The sequence below is a fragment of the Numida meleagris genome, chromosome 3 (assembly GCF_002078875.1).
Source record: "Numida meleagris isolate 19003 breed g44 Domestic line chromosome 3, NumMel1.0, whole genome shotgun sequence".
In the NCBI taxonomy this organism is placed as follows: Eukaryota; Metazoa; Chordata; class Aves; order Galliformes; family Numididae; genus Numida; species Numida meleagris.
Window position 1 is genome coordinate 13,631,532 of NC_034411.1, and position 27,830 is coordinate 13,659,361.

Genomic DNA, 27,830 nt, shown 5'->3' on the forward strand with positions numbered 1-27,830 from the left:
TCCGAATGACCTTTTTTACGAATGTTTTTTTCTAGACCACAGAAGCATAAAAACTATTTTTAGTCTATTAAAAATATTAAAATAATATCTTACCCCTTCTTCTTGATTGCCTTCTCTAACATTTTCTCGTATGATACCTTTTCTTTATCATATTGTGCCACTATTTTGTCAATTTGTGTGCAGTGCAACTTCTGCATAGCGCTGTGCTCCTGGAAAACAGTAGGACCTCACAATTAGATCACTGGATTTTTAATGTTTAGTTTTCTTACAGTGTAAAAATATCAGTGTACGAACAGATACCTTTGACAATGGAATTTAATCTGGCTTAGCCACCTGGTATTAAATTTCCAGATATTCCACCATAAGTGCTACAGCATTTCTCCTTTTTTTAAAAATGAAAATCTATATTGTACCTTAAAAATAGAATATATGATTACTTTAAAACAAAAGAATGATGGGAAAAAAATGCCAACTGTTACTATCCATTTAACTTTACCTTTTGAATAAATGCCCATTGAAATGCAACATTAAAAAAATCATATTTACAAGCTCATATTACACCATTTAAGGTTTCTGAATATTGAGGAGAACAAAACTCACCCCAATCCCCTTCCTGTGTGTATCTCGTACTGAATAAAGCACTAGCCTGTCAGCCAGTACAAAACAGAATAAAGCTCCAAGTTGAAAAACAGTAGTTAAAAATCAGATCTTTAACTGAATATTTTGAAGATCAGGCCTGCAACTCCCCTAATGACAACAGCAATCTCATCATTAAGGAATTCTGTCCTGTTGCAGAGCACCTCCCTGTCCAAGCAATAGAAAGCAGTGCAATATGATGTTCAACTACACATGCAGCCCCTTGCAAACAATCATTGCTTTTTTTTTTTTCCCAAGCAATATAGCACACCTTGACAAACTGGACATAAAGAGCTACCCATGAAGTCTTTCACACTAGTGACAACCTGGTGTCACTACAGTTATGTGATTCACACTGGTGAAGTGTCAGAAGAAATTTATCAAAGGAAGGGGAGGAAAAAACTTTTTATATAATGAAAAGAGGAATCATTAAAGCACCCACTTGGGTGTAGGGCACAGGCATTTCTTTTCCATTGCAAAGACTGTACCAGAAACAACACCATTAGTGTTTACATGTAGACTTCATTATTAAACTTGATTTTGTATTCTCCTGCATCAGAACAGTTGCTTATGATGTAAATATTTGACTAAAGCTGAGAGCACTAAATATTTAATTTACAATATATGAGGAAAAATTGTTGTTTGTTAATTTACTTTACTTTATTATTATTCAATAGCTCTACATTTTATCTAAACATGACAAAAACCCTTGCATTAACTAATATGGCCTTTTACGAGGACTTCATTTTGTTCTATATCTCATTATTTAGTTATGCTACCCTTGTTATTCTATTGCTCTTTTTTACTATTTTCTGTACACCTGCATTTGTCTTATCATTGTTTTCTTCATTTAAAAATCCTAGTGAATGACTTGCACTCGATTTTACCAAAATCCTAATACAAATGTTGTGATACTTTAAAAGCCTAGCACTCCCAACATCTGCGTTCCCCCAGGGAACGTGTGCAACTCACAAATTTTGTATTTAGAGTGGAAAATTGAATTTTCTGTTCTACAGAAAGTTTAGAGGGAAATAAATAGACTCCATCACCAATAGAAAATGCCAACATTGCCAGGGAACATCTACTACTGGCGAATCATGTAAGAAAAAATATGGACAAAAAGAACAACATAAACTTGACAGCATAACAGAGCCACAGATGAAACTACAGAGATCACCTCATTGCTCAACTACACAACTTTCCTCCAGTCCAAAAGAACAATATAATTCCTGCTATGAAAGACTTATTGAAAATAGTGCCAAGCATGAGCCATCTGCATACTGATGAGGCACTGCCTGACATCTGGGAGGTCCTATCACTTAGAACTAGAATACTTGCATTTACCTAAGAACAACCATGATTAAAGCCTCATCTCTTTATCACAAACCCACTGTAAACTTTTGCAGAGACTCACCTCTACTGCTACTGCTCCAAGACAATTCCTTCTTAAATGTTAAAGATATATTGAGGATCACATCCCCACCTCCTTCTTTCCTCCTCCCCATCCAGTTTCTGGAACATGAATTTGGGCACAAATATAAACAGAGCTGGAAGAGGAAGATGGGCTACTGCCAACCACTGCACAGAAGGAACTGAATACTGGGAGTCAACAAGAGGTTTCTTGAATTATGTTACCTCAAACCTGGGAACGCTGCTTAAAATGGTTGGGCTGATATGACTTTGATTTTCTGTCTTTACTCAAAGGAAAATTGATTACACCTAGCTGTTGCATCCAAAACTTCTGTCAAGATTCTAGAAAATGTGAGTTGTTTTCTAACATCTGAAAACACTTTCAGCATATTTTGTTTTTAGGCACAAAGTTCCAGGTGGAAACAACTCCTAGATTGATTCAGAATACGTTTGCAGATAAAAGTCATCTCAGCTGGACTCTTGATTTCCTCAAGTCTACTGAGTTTGTGGTTTGAATTTATATGTTTTTTTCCATAGATATATTCACAAATTTCATTTAATGATTACATTGAAAACTGAAGCCACAGTTCAGCTGAGTGGTCAGCTAACTGATACAGAAAGACACCAATCACAGCCTGACTATCTATAGAAAAAAAAAATAAAGAATTATATGTAGTTCCATTCAAAGAAAGGGAAAGAAAATCATAATTCAATCTATTGAAGACAGGACGTAAGACCTTATGTTATGATACAAACCATTATTCCTACATGAATCTCCCTAATGTAACATAAATATTCCTCTACACAACTAAAAACTGAAGTATGGAAGACTCAATACAACGATGCCGAAATAAAGAGAAACTATCATTTCCAAATCCACAGCCTCTTTTGCAGAACTTTATTAATCTAGAGCCCCGGAGCCCTTTATACTTTCTCTTTTGCACTGTGAAAGGGACATTTTTTTGCTCATTATTTTCCTGAAAAGACTTCTTTTCAAACAGTACACACATTCAGTGTCAATATAAATGTACAACAGATTAATTATGGGATTCATATTTTGAGTAATAACTCAAAATATGCTGATCTGGATAGTGTCTATGGCCATATTAAATTCCATAAATGGACATCTGTGAATATTGCTTTCTTGTCTGAAATGGACAGAACTGTTTACCACTGTGATCTATTGCTCCTTTGAATGGTAGAGAATATACTGAGTAATCCTTCATTATTTTGCTTCCTGCTCTGTCTAACCCAAGAGACACAAAAAATCTAACATCCCCGCAACAGATTAAAATTCAATAGGAGTCCATAGAAGCAGGCTGCTAACTGATGAAATAAGTGACTGACTCCTATATATGTATGTATGTATTCTTGCCCTTTATTCCACCTTCCTATGATGCCACTCATTTACCTAAACTGTACTCAATATTTATCTTGATTAAAAACAAAAACAAACAAACAAACAAAAAAACAAACAAACAAAAAAACCAACAGAGATCATTCAGCCATTCTGCAGTTCCACAGTAATATTCACATGAAGGAAATTAAAGGACTGTAGGCTGGAAACACTGTGTTTCAAAAGCTGCCTACTATGTTTTTTAAAAATTTTGCAATAAATTTGCTGGCTCCATTATTTAAAATGACCAAAAGTTCAGATTACCAGACCTAAGACTTAACTGGAAGGTATACCTAGCATGGATTTTTCTTTTTTAATGGTAGTCATTACAGAAATTTGCCTCTGTTTTTCCAAATGTCAAACAAAATGAGTATTGCAGTGTAAGAGCTAAGTTCAGTTTCAGACTCAAGTGTACCAATATAGTTTCTCTACTTGAGAAGAAGTGCTTTAGTTTTGTAACAGAGCTGTTGCAACTGAATCAGTTTTTGAACCCAACCCGCTACTTAAATTTGTGGCCCAGGTAAGAACAGAGGGAGCTGAAGGGAGAAGAATGAATTTCATAGAATCACAGGACTTGTGAAACACTGTCACTCTCCAGCGTTCACTACAGTTTCTTCTGCCTCTAATCTCTTCTTGCTTAGTCCCTTAGAACCAGTATGAGTTTCTCTAAAAGCTTTATTCTGTTTTTAAAGAACTTTGCATATGTACCTTTTACATGACTCTCAATCCTGAGTGAAATCTCAACTCTTCACTATTCACAGACTTTGTGAAATTCAAAATTCTGCAGTTTTTGGCAAGCCACTTGTCTGATATTAGGGAATGGGCAAACTGAACTTTATCAGTCATAGAATGTTTGAATTGTAATGATCTCCATTCTACTTGGAGAGAGTAGGACTGAGTAGAGTAGAAGCGTAGAGTAGAATAAAATAGAATAGATGCAAGGGACCTACAATGTTCATCCAGCTGCCTGACCACTACAGGGCTAACCAAAAGTTAAAGCATATTAAGAACATTATCCAAACGCCTCTTGAATACTGACAAGCATGATGAGAGGTCCTATTTTTCCCATATGAAAGTGAAAAAAGGAACAGTAAAGACTCTAAATCCAGCTCTCCAAACAACCTATATAAAAATTAAATGGTGCCAGGATTTTCAGAGTACAGTACTCTCTGGCTGTGTATTTCTTTAATGCTATCTTCTTTTTTATTTACTGCTGGTAAATAAAACTGGTACATTTTGATTCCAGAAGCACGATAAAATTCTCTTATTCCTCTATATATTACCATTCATTTGTTTCTTCTATGTGACAAGCTCCTTGCAACTGTTATACTTGCATACATACACACACATCCCACACAGTGACGCCACTTCATACTAGTTCTATTATTACTATTCCTTTCTTAAGAGAATATTTATAAATACTTAAGGTGAGGATCTTTTACACTTAACATTTGAGGTATATTGGTACTGAGGCATTTCTAAGGAATGCAGAGTGCAAAACAGGTAAGATCTGTGATACGCAGGAGAGGTTTAATACCTTTTGAAGGGAAGTGTTTAGACCATACTGAGAAGTTGAAATAACCACTGAATTGCACCACACAGACCTGGCAGATGGGACCACTCTGTCAAAAGCCCTGTAAATGCCTAAGCTGCAGAGAAGAACCCAAATAAAACCAATTATCCACTGGGCCTTCTGCACTGGAGGATTGCACATCCTTCCTGCACCAGGGGCACAGATGCTGTGGGTGGTGCAAAAGTAATTCCAGTGATTAATCTGAAAATGTGGTGTCTGTAACTGTCCTACACATTTATTACATAAAGACTGATAATACAATGAGTATTTTCCTACAGAGCAACCAAACTCTGACAGTATTTCAGCAGACATGCTAATATTTATCTACACTGAGTGGATGTTGTTAATAATAAGGACACTTACTGCTGCTGTTTCCTCAACTAACTCTGCTCAGGGCTACCAGTTTAGCTCATACACTGCTTAGATTATAGCCACTTCCTCCTCCACCCTCTCTCTCTTCCACACTTGCATGCATTCATTTACAAAAATGCATTTTGCACAAGACCAACTTTAAACAGGAAAGGGTTGGATTATTTTTTTCCTTAAATGACACGAACAATTTCCTTGTGTTTACTTTTTCCTTCAGATCTCAGGAGTGTCTATGTCTAAATAAGAGCCAACCTATTTCTGGAACTTCTAAGTTCAATGCATTTAATACAAAGGCTTTCTGCAAATGATCATGGATTACCATCTGTGTAGTTCCCAGGCTCCTTTCCAGCTTATAAAATGTGTTAAAAATACTGATGAGTACACTAAGCACTTTCTTAATGTCATCTGTGAACTACTGTGGCCATGCTCTTCTGATCAAATTCTCTTTAAATTAAAGAAGTTGCACTTACAGAGGCCTTTAGCAAGGCATGTTCTAGACAAGCACTTTCTTGTTAGGGCAGACTTGCACTCACTCAGTTCATACTTCAAAACAGTAGGACACAGAATGGCTCAGACCAAAAATAACTGTTCTTGAGCAAATGCTGAAAGCCCTTCTGAGAGCACAGCATCTTATTGTGGCTGGCAATTTTTCCCCTGGATTAGAAAAAGCAAGTGCAAACCTGAACAAATTGATCAAATTTTTGATATTATCCAGCACGGTCTTGGCTAAGACACCCTTATACTGCTGTGGGTCACAAATATAAGGGATACATACATAGTATAGCTGTTTACCATATAACCATCACTCCAATTTCATTTGCAAAACATTGCTGTAGCTGATTGCTGGGATATTGCTCAAAGAAAGAGAAAGTAAACATTTTAAAATGAGAAGCCTCTTAAAAGATCAATCCCATGAAGACCTAGAAGCTATGATGCAATGATTCAGGTAAGAACGCAGCCCATCCTTATGGGATAGAAGTCCTACTTTATGCATGGATGGCAGAGACTTTTTCTTGAGTATGGGCTTTGTTCACAACACTGAAGTGAGGGAATCTCTCATTTCCCCTCTGCATAGAGTCAGCATGGAGTCGGCAAGTTAACTATTCAATTTTCTTATACTATTTTTAACATTAGGAGCCAAAAAAATGTTGATTATTGAACGTAATTTCCTCATACTTCATTACACATAGTATCTCATGTCCAAATGACAGCCATGAAATGAAATACAGAGTGATACCAAAAATGCCCAGATATTATTACATTCTATCAGATCTGCATGAAATCTGCAATCAAAGTGAATAAGGGAGTAACTGTCACAAAAGCTAGAAACAATTTGCATGCACTGCCAAAATTCAGAATACTATTTTCACATGTTATGCCACTGTTTGTAACGAGAGTAAAAATTTCCTAGTGATAAAAAGCAGGAGAAAATGGGCCATAATTTTATAATGTAAAGTGTATTTGTGATACTGCCATACTTGGGATACCACTGCCAACAGTACCTAGCAAAAAGCTAACTATGAAGTGGTAATATATATATGTGAATAGTGCACCTCATTTTTTCAGTTACACTTTCCAGTTCTGTTTGGTAATTTTGCAGTTTCTTCAGCATCTCTCTTTGATGCAGCACCCTCTCACATCATTACTGCCTTTTTTTTCAAGCTACCTGTCAATATGTCATCCAAGAGGGAGCTAGATAAAATCATCATCAGGAAAAGGTGAGCACTGGATCCTTAAATGGGTCAAACAAAGCATACCAAAACTCAGGAAGACATAAAAAGGGTTGCTAAAGGGAAAATTAGTTTACTTGAACATATATTGCAGTACACTTAAAACAGAAATGCCCTTTCTTGATGGTCCAACTGCTGTTCCTCAGTTTTCTTTCACTTAAATTAGGAGCCATCTACACTAGCGAGAGCTGCGGCTTTTTTTCAGTCAAGTGTGTTGTTCAGAGAGCTCTCCATGATCTTACCTTTGCATGTTTCTTCTTTAAGGCATTCAGCTCTTTCTGCTGTTTCTTTAAATGTTTTATGTAAGCCTACAAAAAAAGAAATTGGATCAATTTTTTCTGTGGTCATATTGACTGCAAGCAGATAAAATAATGGCTACTTAAAACAAATAATTAGGAACATATTTTGAAAAGCCTAATTCCATGCTTACCTTCATTTGCTTTAAATCTTCTATCTTCACTTGAGGAATTAGGTCTATACCTAGGAAAGTATTAATACAGTTTATCTAAAACTTCACGCATAGAATTGTATTTCATTCTTAGAGTTTTAACATAGAAATCTACACGTAAGTTAACAATTACTTACTGTTTTGTACCACAAAAAAGTCAGGTTAAGGAGAAAATTGTTCATTAAGATGTAGCAAAAATACAGCTAATTTCCTTTTCAAATTGCCTTGTAAAAAAAAAAAAAAGGAATTGATGAGAGTATTTTAATCTTGTACAATTCTGCACGGAAGTGTCAAAACACAGCAATATAAAAATTGGAAAAGCTTCTTTTCTGAAAACACAACAGAAAGTTAATGTACTTTAAAGTTCAACTTTGCAATTTTCAGAATTTTGTTACATAGCTGGAGATTGCTCCAGCACCTCCGGTCTCAGGGGGAATGTATCTTGGGTGAGGTTGCGCATGACAACATAAAGAATTAACTAAGGTTATACAGACTTATCCTTCTTAATTTAAAACACAAAAATTATGGAATTGAAATTTTACTTGCATCCTGTATGTTAGTAGAAGTAAACTTTGCATTTAGGTTAGTATCAGGCTCTGGGAAAAGGAACAGTAGTGCAGTTTAAGACTAAAGGAGAATTAAAATGGATGAGAAACTCAAAATCGAAAAAGAAGTGGAAATCATAATTAAAATTCAATGCCACTATTGACTCTATCATAAAAAAAAAATAAAAGTACTGTTTAGAGGAATGAAAATTTATTCTGAAAACCTGAGCTGCAATGCAGACAAAAAACAATGCCATTTCATCTTTATGCTTTAATAAATGTTTTGTGATATATTATATATACATGTATTAACTACTCAGCATATCCTGCATGTAAACACAAACAAAAATGCCAGCACAATGTCGTGACAATTATAATTTGTAAGGTCTTTTTTTAATTTTTTACAGAAAAAAAACCTACATGAGGCTGTTCCTAAATACACTGCAAATGTATTTAGTTAACTGCTATTATTACAGTTCATGGACTATTAAGATTCCTCCCTTCTTGCAAAGGACTTTTTGTCTTCTAAGGTGAATTTAACTGGGAAACAAAAAGGACAACAAGAGGTGTTCTTTGTTCTAAACAAACCTCCGTAGGTTTTTACTCTAAACTGCAAAGTTATTTACTTTGTGCACCAGGTCTGATTCCACGGCAACCAGCAATCAGTTGCCACCTCCTGCAAATTTCATGCCTAATTAATGCTCAATAGAACTAACATTTGTGCATCTTGATGATGATATGAATATGAAATATGAAATATCTTGCTGCATAAAAAAATCTGGGGTTTACAGCAGGAAGAACTTTGAAAACATTCAGGTGCCAGAGATGACCTGTTCTATTGCCAGAAGTGACTCGTGAGAAATGGCATCTTGTTTCTCAAGAGACTGACCCCTTTACATGTTTGTATTCAGCCATGGCTGCTTATGCTTAAGCACAAGAACAGTGCTCCTTTCCATTCCCATTGATTCCTTTGGGCCAAGGTGGATGAGAGTGAACTAGACTCTAACTCTTGTGGGCCATTAATGGAAATATTTATTGTGTTTCATTCAGCTGTACAAATTTGTTTTCTCACTTAATCTTCATTACCTGTGATGATCTGTGAAAAACAAATAATCCCATTTGGCTCCACGAGATGATTTTGTAAAGTGAACAGTGAATACTGAGAAAAAAATACTTATTGATTTCTAAATGAGCACTTTTAATACGGATATTTTTGACAATAAACATGCCATTTCCATAATCAGAGTAAAACCATACACTGAAAACATTTCTAATTGTTGTGAAATCTCTACAGAATCCAATGAATTCTAAATACTTTAATTACTTAAATCTGCAACTCTGCCAAGGGATTTGTAGACAAAAAAAGAAAGTAGAAGAATTCCTGAGGAGCGTACCAGAAAGTAGCCATTCCTATTGGTGTGGCTCCAGTAGATCTCTGGTAAATTTCTCCCAGAGTCATGCAGGTTCTACTATTGCTAGCTGGCATACAGCTACACAAAGGAGTCACTTAGTAAAATAAATCTGTATTGGATTTTTAGAGCCTTTTTGGTAATATATACAATTTTCTTGCAAATAGACAAAGACCACTATCGATGGCTGAAGAGGTTACCTTCTAAAGGGTAAATAGAACTGTAAAACTGAAAATGAGTAACAAGTACTTCTCTGTAACTTTCTGGACTGCACTAGAACTGAAGGAGTGGCTCAGGCTTTTTGTTTACCTTTCTTAGCATCGGTCCCAGATCCAAAGCCTGCCGTGGTACCTGGTCGAAGCTCAGAACTACTCTGAGGAGTCACGTTTGCTTTGGCATTATTAGCTTTTCCTTTTCTATCATTTTTTGAAGTGTCATTTGGTACATCAGCTATATCACTCTGGAAGAAACATTCACATTGTAATAAATTAATTGCTATTTTACCTGCAGTACAACATTTGGTGTACAGGAAATTTCTGAACTTGCTTACTTTAATATATACTTTGGAAAACTGAAGTGTACTTTCAAATAACACAATTCTCACTAAAGTATTTATAACGTATTTTAAATACCAACTAAAATATCACTCATTTCTCACTTTTCAAAGTTTCTACTTCTAAAGGATGCGTTTTGCATCATAATATGAATATCAATTGGCCGTGTTAGTTATTAAGTTCCACTTACAGTTTCAATACCCATAGCTCTCATTTGGTCTGCTCTTTTTTCTGTAATAGACAAAAATTTCTTTGGATCTGACAAAGCATCCACAATATCTGTAAGAAAAAAAAAATTCACTTTTTTATCATTTTCAGAACCATTTAGAAATTTGCCTTTTACAAGACCTTTATTCTACTACTGTTGAATGAGCCTTGACTTGCAAAAATAGTTCAGCTTTATACAGTAAATTTGCCAGGACAGAAAGTGCTCATCAAAATAGCATCTGAACATATTAGGAAGATGAATCAGTTTAAAAGTGTCAAGGGAGTGGTATTAATCCAGGTAGTTTATTTAGGAAAACCCATTCTAACTCCATCAGAGCAAAGATACTCTATGTCACTCCTGGTTGGTGACACTAGAATTTGAGACCAGAATGGGACACAGCACTAACAACAATTTCTCTTGGTTATTTGAAATGGTGCTGACTGCCTACTCAGGCTATCCTACCAAGGGAGTTAGTATTAAATAAAAGCTCCTTGAAACAGTAAGGATCTCCCTATTTCCTCTTGTTCAGTAAGCTTTTTCTACCCTCAGCTTCCCAGAGGACAGTGTGGAACCAAGGTTGGCCTCTCCAGGATTTCAAGCCAGAGTTGGGACTGTAGTGGGTGCTGGCATCATTTCTTCTAACCCTGGTCTCTGGCATCCCATATTCCAGCTCATACTCCTTATCCCATTCCCTATGGACACACAGATTTCTCCTCAATACTCAAGCAGAGATGAGCCATGGTGCTGTATACCCAGGGTCACCCATAACTATACCATAACCATGAACTCCTCACACGTTGTCATGAAAATGTATGAATTCTACTTGGAGTTCTTAATCCAGATTGCATATGTGGCACTATTAGACAAGTTTATATTGCGGAAGCTCATTTCACTTACTCTGCCCAAAGAAGTAAATAAAATACCTTTCCCAGAAGCAGTTCCTTTTCTTTTACACAACAAAATGCAAACAATAATACCCTAACCACTCTTTATTTTACAATAAAATCCAGTGCTACCATGTGATGTTTCTCATGCTGGGTGGATGAGACTACAGAGTACAGTGCTGTGATTGTTTTGGCTGTCAGCATACCAATTACCTGAACTGCAACCTTAGCTGTTTCCAATAAAATCAGAAACAACGGCACTGACATGAAATCAGAATTAGGATCAGGAATAAAGGTGAATATGCAATGCCTTCCTTCTCCATCTCCACCCCCACCCCCCACTGGAGCATAAAAGAAATCTGTAAAGGTAAAATTAAAAATTGCATGGAGTAAGTTTAACTGCATAAATTACAGAATGTGTTTTCCATATACAGCGATAAACGTGCAAGCACAGTTCTGAAGGAAGACAAAGAAATGGGAATATTTATCTTCATGCTGAATAATCTGTTTCCATGACTAATCTCAAAACAAAAAAATTCACAAATGACAATGGAGGCCCTCCACAGTAAGAAACAATTTTATAAATTAAACTGATACACTATTTACAGTATTAACACATTTTTAGAGACCATAGCAATAATCTATTTCAATGATGTCTCTGAAACTTAAACTTCAGTATTATGGACAGAAGGATCACTGGACTCAGTAAGCCTTCCTCGTTAGAGCAGTAACTTAGGAAAGGAAGTTTAAATGCTGCAGCCTTACTCATCATTCACTAAAAAATATTGTCATTTCATTAACTCAGGCATGTCATGAGAATCCAGGAGACTATGCATGGTGATTCATTCGCAAGGAATCTTCTTCTTTACCAAATGTGGCAAACCCCTATTTTCAGCTGCTTATGAGTAGATGATTTTTGTATCCTTATATCCTAGATGGACTCACTAGCATTACTAGACAATTATTTCTGCAGTAGCAGTTCTGACACTCACAGTTTTCATCATTTGAATTTTGTCCATGACTATTCCATCTCATATTTTTGGCCATTTTCCAAATTAGCTTACAACGACATGGGACAGAGAACCTGGCCCACTGACCACGTTTGCAAAAAATACCCAACCCATTAAAAGGGAAATCTTCCTATCAATCTTGATCAAACTCAGGGCTGGACTATGCAATCTCCTTTTCAACCTAAGTTATTCCATGGACTTCTCTGAAGACACTGGATGTATTTCTCATGGAAAATAACACAGACAGGACTTCCATTCCCTCAAAACTTTTATTAAATAGATTACGTCATCCTTGATAGGTACCGAATATGTTGCCACCAGTAACTGTGGTAACTTATCTTCTGAAGCTGTACTTTATATACACAAAATACAAGTAGAATTTATTTTCAGACATACCAATGGCCTTGTAGCTCAGAATTGACTGAATCATAGAATGGCTTGAGTTGGAAGGGACCTTAAAGATCACTGAGCTCCACCCCCTGCTGTGGGCAGGGCTGCCATTCACCAGATGAGGCTGCCCAGGGCCCCAGCCAACCTGGCCTTGAATGCCTCCAGGGATGGGGAGAATGCAACCTGTTCCAGTGCCTCACCACCTTCTGAATAAATAATTTCTTCCTAACATCTAACCTAAATTCCTCTCTTTTAGTTTAAAACTATTCCTTGTTCTATCACTATCTGCCTGTGTAAGAAGTTGGTCTCCCTCCTACTTATGATTTCCCTTCAAGCACTGGAAGGCTGCAATAAGGTCTCCCGAGTCTTCTCTAGGCTAAACAAGCCCAGCTCCCTCAGCCCAGTCCCCTTCCTAACTTAGTAACTACGTCTTTTTGTCCTTGGCACATACTTTTCTATGAACACTCAGGGCAACCTGTGAATATGATGCGTCAGTTGATAATGGAACCTGATTACCATGAGCTTCAAGATAAATGTGACTAACTTCTTTGGGAGAGTGAGACCTTTGTACATTGTATTACTAACCATAGGAATACATCACCAAAGGCTCAGCATTTCTACAAGTGGGATATGACTCATCACTGTTTTTCACATTGTCATTTGTCCTTTGCTTACGTTTGTTATTTTCCCTGGTGAGGAAAGGTGGGGGTAGGGAATAGCATTTTGTAAAAGAATTCCAATTAAATATAGAAGGAGGAAAATAAAAGGAAGAATACATTACAGAAGACTATAATGACTAACTTAAGTAACTACACTTACTGACGTATGGATTTCTATTATATATGCTTCTCTTTGGAGAATGCTACTTCATTTGCATTACTTTGCACCAGTATTTTATTTTATTGGGAACAGAGTAGCTGATGCAGATAAACCACAAAAAAACAGTAAATTCTACAAAAAAAAAATGCATTTTTAAGGCCTATAATAGATTAATAACTCTAGCTATTATTCAGTGCAAGTTTTTAAATCTTAGTCATACAGGTTAAAAAAAATTAAAAAGAAAGCATGCAGCTACTGAATCAATTTATACCTTCCTACAGGTTTGCTACAACATAGAGATCCTAATGATACCTCATAAAACAATGAGAGGTGCACTGCAGATGACAGGTACTTAAAAACACATCAGGAGAATATTAATGATTCCACCTGAGTGTCAAAAGTTATTTCCCAGTTGTTCATCAGCTTGTTCTGTATCAATGAAAAAAATACATGAGACACATCAAAACTATCTGGGGAAGGGAAAATAACTGAACTCATTTTGTTCATATTAATATGGAGTCTGTTTTTCCCAACAATACAGTCAGTTTTCTCATTCTAGCTGTATTAACTTAATCATAATGTTACTAAGGGGTATTAATGTTTTCCTGTGTACTCTCCAGAGGACTATGTCCTCTACCACCTAAACCATCAGAAGCAATGGTGACAAAACACTATATCAACCAATACTGGACAGTACACAATTTGCAAATTCTAAATTGGTGTTCAAATTCTCTTTAAAAAACAAGTTTTTCACTTTTGAATTTGTATAATGCATGTAAAAAAAAATACAATTTTTCTCCCTATAAAACCAGCATGCTCCAACACTTGATCCAAATTAAACTCCACCAAGTATAAAGTCTACTCATAGAAAAAGTGTGGCATCATTCAGAAAAATGCCAATCCCAAATCAGAAGTATGTCCCTAGTTAAGAAAATATTTTAACTGAACCAATAACTGTCAAAAACTCATGTTCTGAAAAGAATAAAAACACATGCTTAAATGAGTCCCTTAGATTCATAGGTCAATTACAGCCTTGAGAATCTCAAGCTTAAGCAGAAGCTTACATTTGTCTTTAGACTAAATCCCTGAAGTTAATTACTGTTGATGGAATACTCTGCATAAAGGCACGGCAGAGCACCAAGACATGTAGTAGAACTCCAGCTGACTCATTACAGTCAGGATTTCATATGTGACCTATACAAATAGTTCTGTAATCGCCTGATTTTTTTCCATGGAGTTATTGATACTTTTAAAAGTCTGGATAAATACCAGCAAACAGTCTTGAGGATACATTACCTAATGTGTCAAGCAAATATTCTCTTTCTCCAGTTTGTATTACAGAAATGCCACTCACAGTAGCTGCAGGAATTTTTAGTGTAGACAATAGGTTTGAAATTGCTTTTGCAAAAATCAAAATATCATTTTTACCAACATCTCACCGATCACATATAAGGTAAGCTTCATTTTGTCACTGAGTCAGAGCATTAACACTTAACATAATTTCCATAATTTTTATTTTGCAGCTTTAAACAATTTACGTATTGTTTAATATTCAAGTGAATTTCATCTGCGGTGAAGAACACATTTCCCAGAGGTTCATTCTCAGAGCGAACTTACACATTACACAGATTAAATTGGTGTAATGACTATTCTCGGCAGTTTGTTCATATCCAGATGTGGCAATGACCCTGCCAAACTGATCATGGGAATGGCTCAGATTAAAAACAACATCCCTTAAAAGAACTACAACACACTAAAACATGCAAAACTGGGAGAGAAAAGTGCAGAAAAGTTTTGGATACTAAATTCTTCCACTGTCAGTTTTTAGCAAAAAAAAACCCAATATTCTCAAGAGTATAAAAGTGCCTTTGCTTGAAAAAATGCATGTCTAGATTCTGCTGCAATTGTTTACACATACTGGACAAACAATACAGCTGAAATATGTTACCCTTGCGAACATGTGTCAGAAAAAAAAAAAAATTAACGTCTTCCTGAAGTGCCAAGAAAAAGAAAACCAGAGAAAACCCGAGTACTAGCATGTTTTCCATATTATTTTGTAATTTGACAGGATACATTCACTACCATTAACACTGAGGTACTTGGTTGGAAACTTTGTTTTTTAACTGAACAAGTGGGGTTTCCACAGTGTTAAAGATCTTTGCAGTCCTCCAGCACTGGGTGTCTACTCCCAGCTGGTGTACTAAAGCCACAGAAAGTTTTACAACACAGTAAATTCTACAACATTCAAAATTTACCACACACTGAAGTACAGGCTTATCTCACCTCCAAAACCATCAGGCACATATGTTTTAAGCACAATGTTGCAGAAAACTGTTGGAAGAGAGAGTGGTTTGTTGCCCTCATTTCGAAGTGATATGTGTCTGTAACCTGCTTGTAGACCATCCAAAGGGAGGATCCTCTGACCAATCAATTTATTATTGTCATCGTATACTGCTATTCTCAAGACAGCAAGATCAGGGAGAATAACCTGAAAAGCCATAAAATGAAGACATTTAACAACTAGTACAGTATCACCCTCCTCACCTCTCATGTTGAAGCAATCTGCTCATTCACTTTGTATGCCACAATCATCACTGAAAGATAATGTCAGACCCTGCAAATGGCACACTTTCAAATTACCCTTTCCTAGAAAATCTTTTTTTCACTCTAAATAATGGGTAATTCCAAAATGTACAATCCTACATCTTACAGCTATACTACCTAAATATTTTGCATATTTGTTTTACATTACTGGAGACCAGTGACATGAATAAGCAAGCAGGTAGATACTACATGGGAAATGGCAGATAGCATGGCAATTGAAGAGTAGGTAACACTGAATCAGGAGGAATTATGACAGAAAGATGGGATTTGGGATGTATCCAAAAGGACAGTGAAGAATGGAAGGAATGCAAGCATAAGTTGATGTGGATGCATGTTGAGCTATGTGCTTTGTAGAGAGGAGAAGCAGACAGAAGAAGGCAGGACAGGCTGAAAGTCCTGCTGAAATAGTGTGTTGCCAGAAGAAGTGAGTACTCACAACATGAAATATGAATAGTGAGCAGAGATGCTGTCAGGTATCTGCGTCTGTCAGCCCCCACCTTGACTGATCAAAAGAAGACCAAAAAAACCCTGCCTTCCCTAGAACACAGATGCTGCCTCTGCTTCCAGAGCAGTGAGGAGAAGACAGATTAACCAAGACATGCAGTCTCTGTACCATTCTGCCTTGATTTCATGGTAGCAAAGGTCTTCCCAATTCTTCACTACCTGATTCTATTCACTAACGCTTATCAGACAAAAGACCTGGGTAAACTATATCTACTATCTCCCTTAGACCTTCCCCTTGTCACTTCCATTTTAGATCATAGAGGGCACAAAATAAAGTATGCTTTTGGTCTCTGAATTCAGCTGAGCTACTCATAGAAGTCTTGCTTTACTTGCTCAGGATGAGTAGTAAGTAGGCACTCACAGAATGTTATCAGCAGCACTGACCCACACCTTCCCCTTACACAACACATTTGACAGAACGGTACTTGGGTTAAAATGATTGAAGCTTTACTTTAATTAAAATAAAAACAACAAAACATGACAGAAGAGTGATCAAACGTGTTACCTAAAAGCAACTATGTATGATTAAACATCAGCCTAAGGAGAACACTGTAACCCAAATAATGCAGGTAAGATCTCCCCTCTACAGGCCACAGATTAGTAAATCTTTTAATACTTGATTGGCTCAGATAGAGACTGACTAGGGAGGAGGAAAGGGGACTAAGACCATTATATTTCTCTCTCTGTGTTAGTTTGTTCTAGGGTATCCTGGAAGCCGCCCCCTCCCTCATGACATTTTAGCACCATGCACTTCATATCTTCATTTCCTCCAACTAGAAGAATTGTTCCTGTTGTGCTTATGTGACTCACCATGTCTGGTTATCAGTGTATGTCCTGATTATTATGCTAAGCCTGATATGATAGAGACGTGAGATGAAGACAAATAATCTCTTGGCTAACTTACAGTATGACTTATTCAAGAGAATGTGTTATTTATTGCAGAGTAGAGCATAACGTCCAAGCAATATTAGATTAGCATCACCCATTATACTCATGCTATGATATACAGGTACTCCTCTTTTACACTGAAACTGAGTGCGCTCTGTACTTTATGGGTCTTTTGATTTAAGAAATTAGAAAGCAGCAGATGCTGGCCATATGGCCAAGAAGCCAAGAAGCCAAGGTGAGTATCGTTGCCTGTCATGTCCCTAAGTATTTTCCCTGGGCCTCCTCATACACACAGAAAAGCACTAAGATTCATGTTCATTTCAGAATGTATTTGAGTCTAAAATAGTCTCTTGCATTAATTACATTTCTATTAAAATCTAGCTATGCTGTTTAGAAAGCAGATGATGCCCAAGTGTAAAGTGGTATCATCACATGGCAAAGTCTGTCACTTTGGAATAAAAGAACAACAAATTTACGTGACAACAAAACAGGTGAAAAACAGACATTCTCAAAGACAGCACTGCTAACACATATTCTGGATGAAATCCCAGCGGACACTGCATATATATGTGTGTGTCTGTGTGTGTCATATAGACTGAGAGATAAAAACTGAACATGGGCAACGACAACTGATATCGCTTTTTAAATCCCCCATACCAAGAAAAAAAGGGTTGTTTTTCTTTTGTTTTTAAAAGAAAAAAGAAAAAAAAAAGAAAAAGGTACATAATGCACATGGAGGAAGGAGCTGGCAACACAGTTGAGGAACACAGCACCCTTCCAACTTTTCAATGTAATAACATTGACCTTAGCTTTGGATGCAGCATCTCACCTGCCCTCTGGGCTGAAGGAACAGTGCAAGATAGCAACCACTGCCAGGGCAGGGAAGAAGAAATCTCCAAGGAATGATGGTGTCCACCAGCGGGGGCTCATTCTGAGCAGACTGCATACCTTGAACTCAGGCATGGCCATGGATGAGGTGGTTACCTCCGAGTGGGAGGAGGAAGCAAAGGGGAGGGAAGAGCCAAACAGAAACAAAAAATCATGTGACAGCTGCAGAGGTTATCCATTAGAAAAACAAAACAATGCAAAATTAAAAAAAAAATTAAAAATCTCTTGAAAGCTTATTTCAGCTTTAAATTGTTTACTGTGGTAAACAGGAGCCCTACAAACCCTTTTTTATGGGAGCAGTACTTATTCATGTCAGCAGTCAGACTGAAGCAGGGAGGGGCAGCTCAAGTGAGCAAGGATGCTTATATGCAAAAGGACTGCCAGTCACAAACAGTGCTTTCCAAATATCCTACCTTTCGAAATACAAATGATTCTTCATTGTAAACAGGGTTCAGACCGTTGTTCATCACCATGCGCGTTCGAAATTCTTTACGTATTGTGTCCGTGGGTAAACCATACATATCCACTTCTACATACGTACCAATTTTTTTATCTGATAAAAACTGACCAGATATTACCTGCAATGTAATAACAGAAGAGTAAGGAAAAGCAGCACAGAGAATATTAACAATGCAATGTACTCCACACATTGTAAATACTGGAAATACTGATTTTTTATGTAGTGAAGGTAGTCTGAAAAATGTGTTATATAAGACAGATATATTTATTCAATCAAATGAAAATGGTATGATTAGTAATAAAATTGCATTTACTTGGAAAAGTTATTGTGATAAGATCTTAAATATATCCTGAGCTTTCCCTTTACTTGTACTATATACAGGGGAGACCTTATCGCTCTCTATAACTACCTGAAGGGAGGTTGTAGTGAGCTGGGGATCAGCCTCTTCTCTCTTGTAACTGGTGACAGGACGAGGGGGAATGGCCTCAAGTTGCGCCAGGGGAGATTTAGGCTGGACATTAGGAAATGCTACTTTTCTGAAAGAGTGGTCAGGCGCTGGAATGGGCTGCCCAGGGAGGTGGTGGAGTCACCGTCCCTAGAGGTGTTCAAGAAACGTTTAGATACAGCGTTGAGAGACATGGTTTAGTGGGGTTATTGGTGGTAGGTGGATGGTTGGACTAGGTGATCTTGTAGGTCTTTTCCAACCTAGCTAATTCTATGATTCTATGATTCTATATGAATGTAGAAGAAACTGTAAATGAAAAATGTGACAAACAGAAATGATTGTGCTCACTGTTAAAAGACATTAAGTCAGTAAGCTCAACTAGGTCCTGTTTCACAGGTGCATTCACTGTATTTATAAAATATGCTGAATGAAACAACCAGGTTGGGCACTACTATTCTGCAACTGCTCTCAAAATATGCTTTAAAATTTTCTCTTTGGAATCTATTTTATGTCTTGACAACAAAGAATTGAAAGGAAGTTATTGCTCTGCTTTCACTTTGGTGCATGTTTTAAACCAATCACATTAAAAAGAAAACAAACAAACAGTGCAGACAACTCCTCTGTATTGCTATGTACATGAAGATTTGCTGTGATTTTATTTCAAGTCAAGATTAATTGAGCTACAGCAGGTGATTACTCCAGGGCAAATTTTTATTCCATCAAGATAATCTACTACTTAAAAATACAGCAAATGTTTTCATTACTAAGCTCAAGGAGGAAAGAAAAACACAATTTCACAAATCTAAGCTCATTTGAGACATTCTTTTCATGATCTACCATTCTTCCAGGGAACAACTCTGGATAAGAAATCTGAAAAGTTACGAGGCTGAGGGGTACCATCACTGCCTTTTCTTTTTTTTGTGTAACAGCACTCATCTACAAGAGGAGTCCTGCTCTTTGTCAGGGATTCTAACTATTACTGCAGTACAAATAAAATTCAGAATCAACAGTCTATGCAGTGGAAGGCATATTCCTCTTACAAACCTGATCTATCCATCTATCTATCCCTCTCTCTCTCTGCACTGTTTACTCCATAGCTCCATAACATCTATGTTGACTCAATAAACTCCATATTTTCTCTTTAATGAGAATGTAAATCTTCTACTCTAAGGACCGTATCCTCTCGCATACCAAATGTGCATAGCACTCTCCAGTAATACTCCAACTCAGAGTAAGTATAAAGCAGTAATCATTCTGGACAAAATGATTTCTATTTTTTATGAATGAATTGGTTGACATTATTATATCATTCTTAAAGGTTAAGGGAATAAGCACGGAATTTTACACTAGATTTAGTTATCGAAGACGAACAAGTAAGAAGATAAGTGAACTAAGAACTATGGTGATTCTTAGCACTGTGTTCTCACCTCCAGATCCCACTTCCTCCTTGGAGAGATTCTACTGCCTATAACGTTAATTTTTTTTCTATTTTTTTCCTGTTTTTATTCTTCTGGAGGTACAAATGAACTTAACTGTCTAAAGCACAAATTGAACCCTTGCTCCGAGAGACTTTAAGATCTCCATGCTATACATAGAAAGAGATGAGGGAAAACCAAACTTTTGTTAAAATGCACATAGTGTATGTGAACAAAGAGAACCAAGTGCCAAGTCACAAAATAGGATTTACAGACAATTACCAAAACATAATGCTTAACCATATTTTAAAACTACAACAGAAGCTTTATGGACTTTGCTACTCATAGATGTTTCTAAAGTAATGATCCCCGTCACATGAACAATTAGTTCACTTATTTTGAAAATATCTGTCCATATATGCCCATACTTCTCCTTTCTCTGTGGTGACAGTGAAGTCCATACAGTTTCATAGTGCCCACAGAAAAGTACTCCACTCATTCATTTGTGAGGGCTGATGTAAATCAAAAAGAGCACGTGGAGATTTAATATTCAGTGATACTGTGTAATAACAAACAAATTATATAATGTTCAAATCAGACCAAGTAAATATAAAAACAAAGAAAAAAATCTGAAGAAATCCACACAATACAAACACGTTTTCTGCACCTATCTTATTTCTATTTACATTTAAATATGATTTGGATGTGATACGATGAAAGAAGATTGCTGGAGCAGTTTTACCTGTACAGAACATGTTGCAGCAATTACACCATCTACAGGAGTTTCAGAGAAAGGGTCAAATGTTCTATCCGGTCGCCGCATGAAATCTGGTTTAAGCAGATAGCTTATTTCAAGAAAAAGAAGAAGAAAATTATTCTTTTGTGGAAACTGAACTAAACTACAGATAAAATGGATGTTCTAACTTTAAACAATGAACTCTCCTACAGCACTGTAAAAAACAGTTTGCCAGTCCATCTGCGAGTGTGAGGAAGTAAAAGCGGAAATATTATGGTTACCTAGTACACATATAAATGTTAATGTTGCCAGCTATCAAGAGATTAAATCAACTCTGGATTTCAAGAGCAAAACAAATGCAATATAATAAAAGACATTTCAAAATAATTTAGTAATATGTTTTAAAAATACAGTGAGTTATATAATAAAAAATAGATGCTCTCCTTTAATTCTTTAACACTTTCAAAAAATACAGACAGCTTATTCAATTTTAATTTTAAATGAAGCAGTTACACAGAGTCAAGACATACAATAAATTTCAGCTTGAAACTAATTTTTTCATCTCAGTTCTAAAACCTTGGGGAAAACAGCTGATGTTAGTACTGACAGATTGTTAATTATAGCAGCATGAAAGATACTACGGTAATAACACTTACAATACATCCCTGAGGACTATACACTGGATCAACACATCAATGAACCTGATATGTGCACTGATGAATCAAACCCCAAGGATTCTGCCATCAGAATAAAAAGCAGCTGATCCACAGAATTGCTGCATATAAGAGGGGTTTTCTTCCACTAGTGGAAGAAAATGTGTAGCTGGAGTCATCTTGTAAATTCTGCAGCCCTAAGAGACAGCAACTGCTAGAAGATCTTTTCTTTATCCACACTCTAGTCTCTCTTGGAAATTACCTGTATGCAACATATAAAGGCCTACAAAAAAAATTCAGGAATAATTAAAAAATGCTGGAAAACCCCAAAAGAAAGACTCTCAATGTATTTTATCCCATTGTTTCATTACTTAGTTTATATTTAGGAAAGTAATATTCCTCACTCCTCTCACATTAAAAATATGTGGGATTTCACAATATGTTACTAAGTTCAAGTAGGCTATGGGCAGAAGTGAACTATCAGAAACATGCTAAGCCTCAGCTCCAGGCGTGCTGAAATAAAAAATGTTCATGCTAGCAGAACTTTCTCATTTCACTACCACAAAAACTGTAAATCCAAGAAAAAAGGACTACGGTCTGAAGGAAATGTCATGTTTTATTTTCATTGCCCTGAGTGTTTTCTCTGTAATGAAATAGCACCATATTTACAATGCATATTAAATTATTATCTCTCTATTATTATTACCACTATTTTACTGTAATACCAGAAGACTGACATAAGAATCAAGAAATTTAGTTCATAACGATGCCTGTCAGAGAAACTGCCAAAAGTATGCGCCACTAGGCTTGTATGTCAAATAAGAAAGGAATCATACCCTTCCATAAAAAAAGCTTTTCTTTTCTTTTGTTTTTGCGATTCTGTCTGAAATGACCAGAGACTGCACCTCTGTCAAATCCAACAGCCTCTATCAGAAGGGTTTACATTTGAAAAGGGCACAGATAACCAAAGTACTATATCACCCATTCTGCAGGAGAGGAATTTAACCAACTCCATCTACTTAGATTTTCCTTCTGAATAAGAATTCCATGAGCAAAAGAGTTCTTTCTTCTCCAGGATGACTTTGCAGACTTCAGTATGTTTATAGACTGCCATTTCCTGTAATTCCTCAAACTTTCTCCTTCCTCTTGCTATCAGTGATAAGTCTATCCTATTAAGGTATAATCTCAACATCTGAGAAAAATCTATCAATGTTGTTTGAAAAAATTTGAAAAACATATTTCATGCAAAAATAATGAGCAAGAACTTAAGAGATGAAATACTTCACTATTTTCTGTGAAATCTGCATTCTACATAAAGTACATAGACTAAAAAAAGCACGCAGAAAAACACCTTTCCTATGTATTAAAATTAATGTACCCAAGTAAATTTGGCTATTTTGTGAACCGTGCAATGCAAATCTTCATTCTGAGTTGAATTGTCAAAAAAAAACCCAAAAACATTGAGAACAGTAGCTGAAGATAGACTTAAGTAACTCTGAATGGTATTAATGATCATCTTCATAATTGACACACAAAGCCTCTTTTATATCCCATCTTTAAAAGCTGGGCATAATTAAAAAGCATATTTATTACAATACCTTCTTGCAGGGGATAATTTTCCCTGCATTTTGTTAATTTCTGCTCTTCACCTAGCATTCCATTTTTCTTTTGTAACACATAATTAAGGATGACAAAATTTTATTAAAGCCATAGTAAAGGGTTCTGATGAGCAGTTGACAACAATTTAAATCACATCACTCACCCGCACGATCCATTATATTCAAATTTTCCTTGATTCAATTGCATTGCTAAATCTGTCAAAAGAGAAAAAAATTACTCTTTCCTCCTGAATAACACAGATCACGAACAATCCTCTTTAGAGAATAAAATAAGACTGTTTGTCCAGAACAATAAATTAAAATGAAAATTAAATTTAATGCATATAAAATACACACAGACCTAAAAAATGAAAAGAAGCAATATGAAAATTTTAGATTCCTTCACAGTAGTAACAGCTTTATCAACTAAACTGAAAACTAAGCTGTCTGTCGAAAACAGTCTCGCTCTGAATTCAAACACGCGCAGTTGGCAGAAAAGTTTAAGACTGGGATTAAGAGCCCAGGATGGGATTTCAGTCATCTAACTTTTGATATTTACAGAACAAATTTCTCCAGTCTTGGTAGTGACCTAGAATCACTTTAAATAACAGAGTGATACAGGCACTTTTAACAGTGGAATTAATTCTAGGGCAGATGTCTGAAGAAAAAAAACATCCTGGAATTGGGTACCTCTCTACAGCCACCACAGACAGCTACCTCTGATGAAGATGAAGTCTTAAAAAAGGTGAAATGAATATTGCACTGGTTTCCTAAGGGTTTAATGGAATAAAATACCACCATAAGAAACCACAGACATCATAGCACCATTGCTTAGCTTCAACTCTTAAAGCATCTGAGTTTTATTCAATGCATTTTTATGGCACTTGTCTATAAAGTTAGAAGAATAAATGTATAAAAAATCCCTTCCATCCATCCCTTTCCCATACTCTATTAAAAAATATATTGTTTTCTTACAGGTTTCAAATTACACTGGAATATACTATCTTTGTTTATTTATAACATAGGTCTTCTCTTTCTCACAAACACTAACTTTGAAAGGGAACAGAATTTCTCCTATATATCCTCTGTTACATGAAATACAAGATTCTCATATGCTCATGTTAGACATTATTTGCTTTACTGTGCAGCCTTAACTTCTAATTCTTCAACTGTTCTTCAGCCTACCAGCACAGCTGTATCACATAAGATTAACAGAGGAAAATTGTTCATTTCCAGCTAGACAATTAACACTCATTTTGCAGCACAAAGGGTCTGAGAACAATGTGCTGTGGGCAGAAGCATACTGGGAGAAGAGTGAAGCTTGTATATCCGCTCCAGCCTCCAAATCACGTCCAGAGGAGTGGTTTACAAAGTGTTTTCCAGTACAGATTTCTCTTGCCTCCTCAGCTATAAGTTATTCATGGCAGGCATGCAAAGTTTTGCAGGACAGAGCTTCTGATCATTAGGAGTGTCTGCAGTACCAAAGTCACAGTTCAGGGGAAAGAAATGTAAAAAATACAAAAGAATAGTACTATCACAGCTAGCAGAAAAAAAAATGGAAAAACTGCCCTGGTCCATATATGTCTGAAGACATTCCTAGATTAATTAAAAAAGGAAACCAATCAAACAAAGTTATTCTCACACCTTCACAGAACAGGAACAATAGATATCTTATTTATGCTGTGAAGTATTTACATTCCTTGGCACGTTCTCCAAGATGGATCTCAGACCCCATTCTCTGATGCTAAGCACTTCACAAAACGTGGTCTAGAAATGCATCTGGCACACAGTCACTCCATCTTACTATTTTAATTTGTACATTCCTTCATCTTTATTTTGGAGACATGCACAAAACAGTGCAAAAACAGCATCTTGTGAAAACACTGATTCCCCTGCAATTAATATTTTTTATTTAAAAAGAATATAATTTGAAAAGTTACAGTATTGTATTATTTTTCCATGAAAGGTGGTTTTAATTTTCCTTCAATGTGTGGCTTTTTGTTACATCTTGTCTTACGCTTCCATAATTCCTCCCCACCACATTATTTAGCCATATGTCTGTTTCCTCAAAAATTGCCAGAAGCAAATTCATAGCATCTGTTTGAGAGTTACTGCCCAAGTCATTCTTTAGGATTGAGGTTCACTGGTCGTCGCTGCCTACCTGGGGTCTGATAGTTCAGTGAGACCATCTGGCAGCCAGCGTTCCAGAAAATTTGAGGCATGTAATTACTGGAATCCACTCGGCCTCCCTTTGGGTATATCCGACTCATTTGTCGTTTATTATAACTGTAAAATTTATCAAGGAAAATGAAATAACTTCATAGAAATGCATAGTAACATCCTGTTATACTCAGTATTTCTTACATCATTTTACTGTTCCTCATCCTATGAGCTAATTTCTTGTTCCACTCTGAACATGGAATACTGTAAGTCTAGAAACACTCATTTGCTGTTTATTTGTAGCATTAATAGATAAACACTGGGAAAGGCTGAAAGGATACTTCACAAACTCAATGGCATGGGTCTTCAAATACCCTAGTCCAACTGATTCATTGAAAGAGGACATGTTATGATGAATATTACGTTCTAGAAAGAAAAGACAAGAAATTTTAAAACACTTAAGTAATAATGCATCAAAATTAAAAATCATGCACTATACCTAAATAGCATGATGTAACCAATTCTGGTCTGTTTCCCCATTATCTGTCATTCATAGAATTAAACTATACCAAAGGGAAATTAAGTAATAGTTCTGACTTGCCATTTTCTTTCAGTTACTTGGAAAGAAACAAAATCTTAATGTCTTGTTTGGGAGAAGGTTGTTATTCAGAGCCTGTGTGGTGTTGCTAGATAAAACAAAATAACATGCTAAATGGTCTACTGTGCAACATGAAAGCATCCTCTAACTAATGACCACTGTGATAATCATGCTCATCCTACTTTACAGAAAGATGAACTAAAAAAAAAACAGCTTAGTTGGAAGAGCCTATACAATACAATCAACCTCAACAGCTTCATATTCTCCCAGTAAGTTAGTGACTCCAAGTGGATGACCAATGGAATAGCATGCTAACTTTATATTCCGGGGAAAAAAATGAAAAATACATAGATGACTGTCAACAAAGTATAAAAACCTTACATCATTTCTGAATTCAGGAATTACAGATATTGAAAAATCTCCTAAAATAAGTAGACAAATACTTTTATGTCATTCAAGCTTTTATGTTACCTTCTGCTACGTCGAAACCTTGAAATTTTACAGGCTGAGCATAGTTGACCATTGTTGATAAATATGGATGTATATTGGTTGTGGCACCTACATATTTATAAGATGCCATCCATGCTTGTTCATCTTCAACAGTTACTAAACCCTGAAAACATATTAATAACAATAATCACTATATGATGCAAATTCTGTTTTGATTTTCAAATGTGATACAAGATTATACATAAATCTGCAGAAAGTTTCTTAAAAATGCATATTTAAATAATAAAAAAGGTAATTTCATGACAGAAGAATTATTTGCACCAATCACTCTCAATGTTAGAGGAGAGGACTGGCGATGGAAAGATCCTAAGCAGTGAATAAATACTACATGACGTTAGTAGGATAACTTTGAGGATATTACAATGGACTGAAAAAAGCTGGGAGATAATGATCTTTGTAAAATAAATTCCTGAGAATAGCAATTTTGTATACATTTTCTAATAGCAGCTATGGTGGTGGTGCAGACTCTATGCTGAACAGAACTTTCTAAACATCAAAACACAAATTGTTCAAATTGCTTATGTTTACTAATAAAAGCAGACCAGAACATAGGAATTACAGCCTTCATGGGACAGACAGATGTTACAAGACCAGCAAGACACAGTATCAAGTTTCTATCACTGGCCACTTACAATGACAAATATTAGAATCCATAATTCAGATAAAGATGTTCCATATTTTAATAGAACTATGTAAATTTTCTACAAGTATCTCGTGTGATAGAAAACCACAATATGAAGCACTTCTCATGTGAATCTACCTATCAACTTCTGCAGATCTATCTGTTGACCTGTCAATCCACCTTCAACTTTTTCCTTTCCCTAAATCAGTTTGAAATATTCTTTTCACTGAGAAGAAAAAAAAACAACACAAATCTCTGTCAATCTAAGCAACTTCTGCAAGGCTTACATTCATAGCATTTTTCCTGCAAACTTATTTGCTTGCTCTTCTACCAGTGAGCCAATTACCAAGAAATAGAGCATTCTGTAG

At 36.1% G+C, this 27,830-nt stretch overlaps 1 protein-coding gene across 6 annotated transcripts in view; it reads right to left on the reverse strand.

The window, feature by feature from the left end:
* PLCB4 (phospholipase C beta 4) overlaps positions 1–27,830 on the reverse strand; it is a 241,450-nt gene that overhangs the window by 25,059 nt on the left and 188,561 nt on the right. For 5 of the 6 annotated variants that reach the window (XR_002436444.1, XM_021390074.1, XM_021390076.1 and 2 more), the window contains 12 exons: positions 26,802–26,943; positions 26,074–26,158; positions 25,734–25,858; positions 23,737–23,788; positions 21,328–21,430; positions 18,679–18,843; positions 15,665–15,869; positions 10,261–10,349; positions 9,826–9,976; positions 7,545–7,594; positions 7,357–7,422; positions 94–209 (listed from right to left, as the gene is read on the reverse strand). Coding sequence is in view for 4 of the 6 variants with exons in the window: in XM_021390074.1 (XP_021245749.1) it covers positions 94–209; positions 7,357–7,422; positions 7,545–7,594; positions 9,826–9,976; positions 10,261–10,349; positions 15,665–15,869; positions 18,679–18,843; positions 21,328–21,430; positions 23,737–23,788; positions 25,734–25,858; positions 26,074–26,158; positions 26,802–26,943 (1,349 nt within the window). In the remaining 2 variants the exon portion in view is untranslated. The remainder of the gene's footprint in view (positions 1–93; positions 210–7,356; positions 7,423–7,544; positions 7,595–9,825; positions 9,977–10,260; positions 10,350–15,664; positions 15,870–18,678; positions 18,844–21,327; positions 21,431–23,736; positions 23,789–25,733; positions 25,859–26,073; positions 26,159–26,801; positions 26,944–27,830) is intronic. The other variant, XR_002436445.1, reaches the window with a different exon arrangement.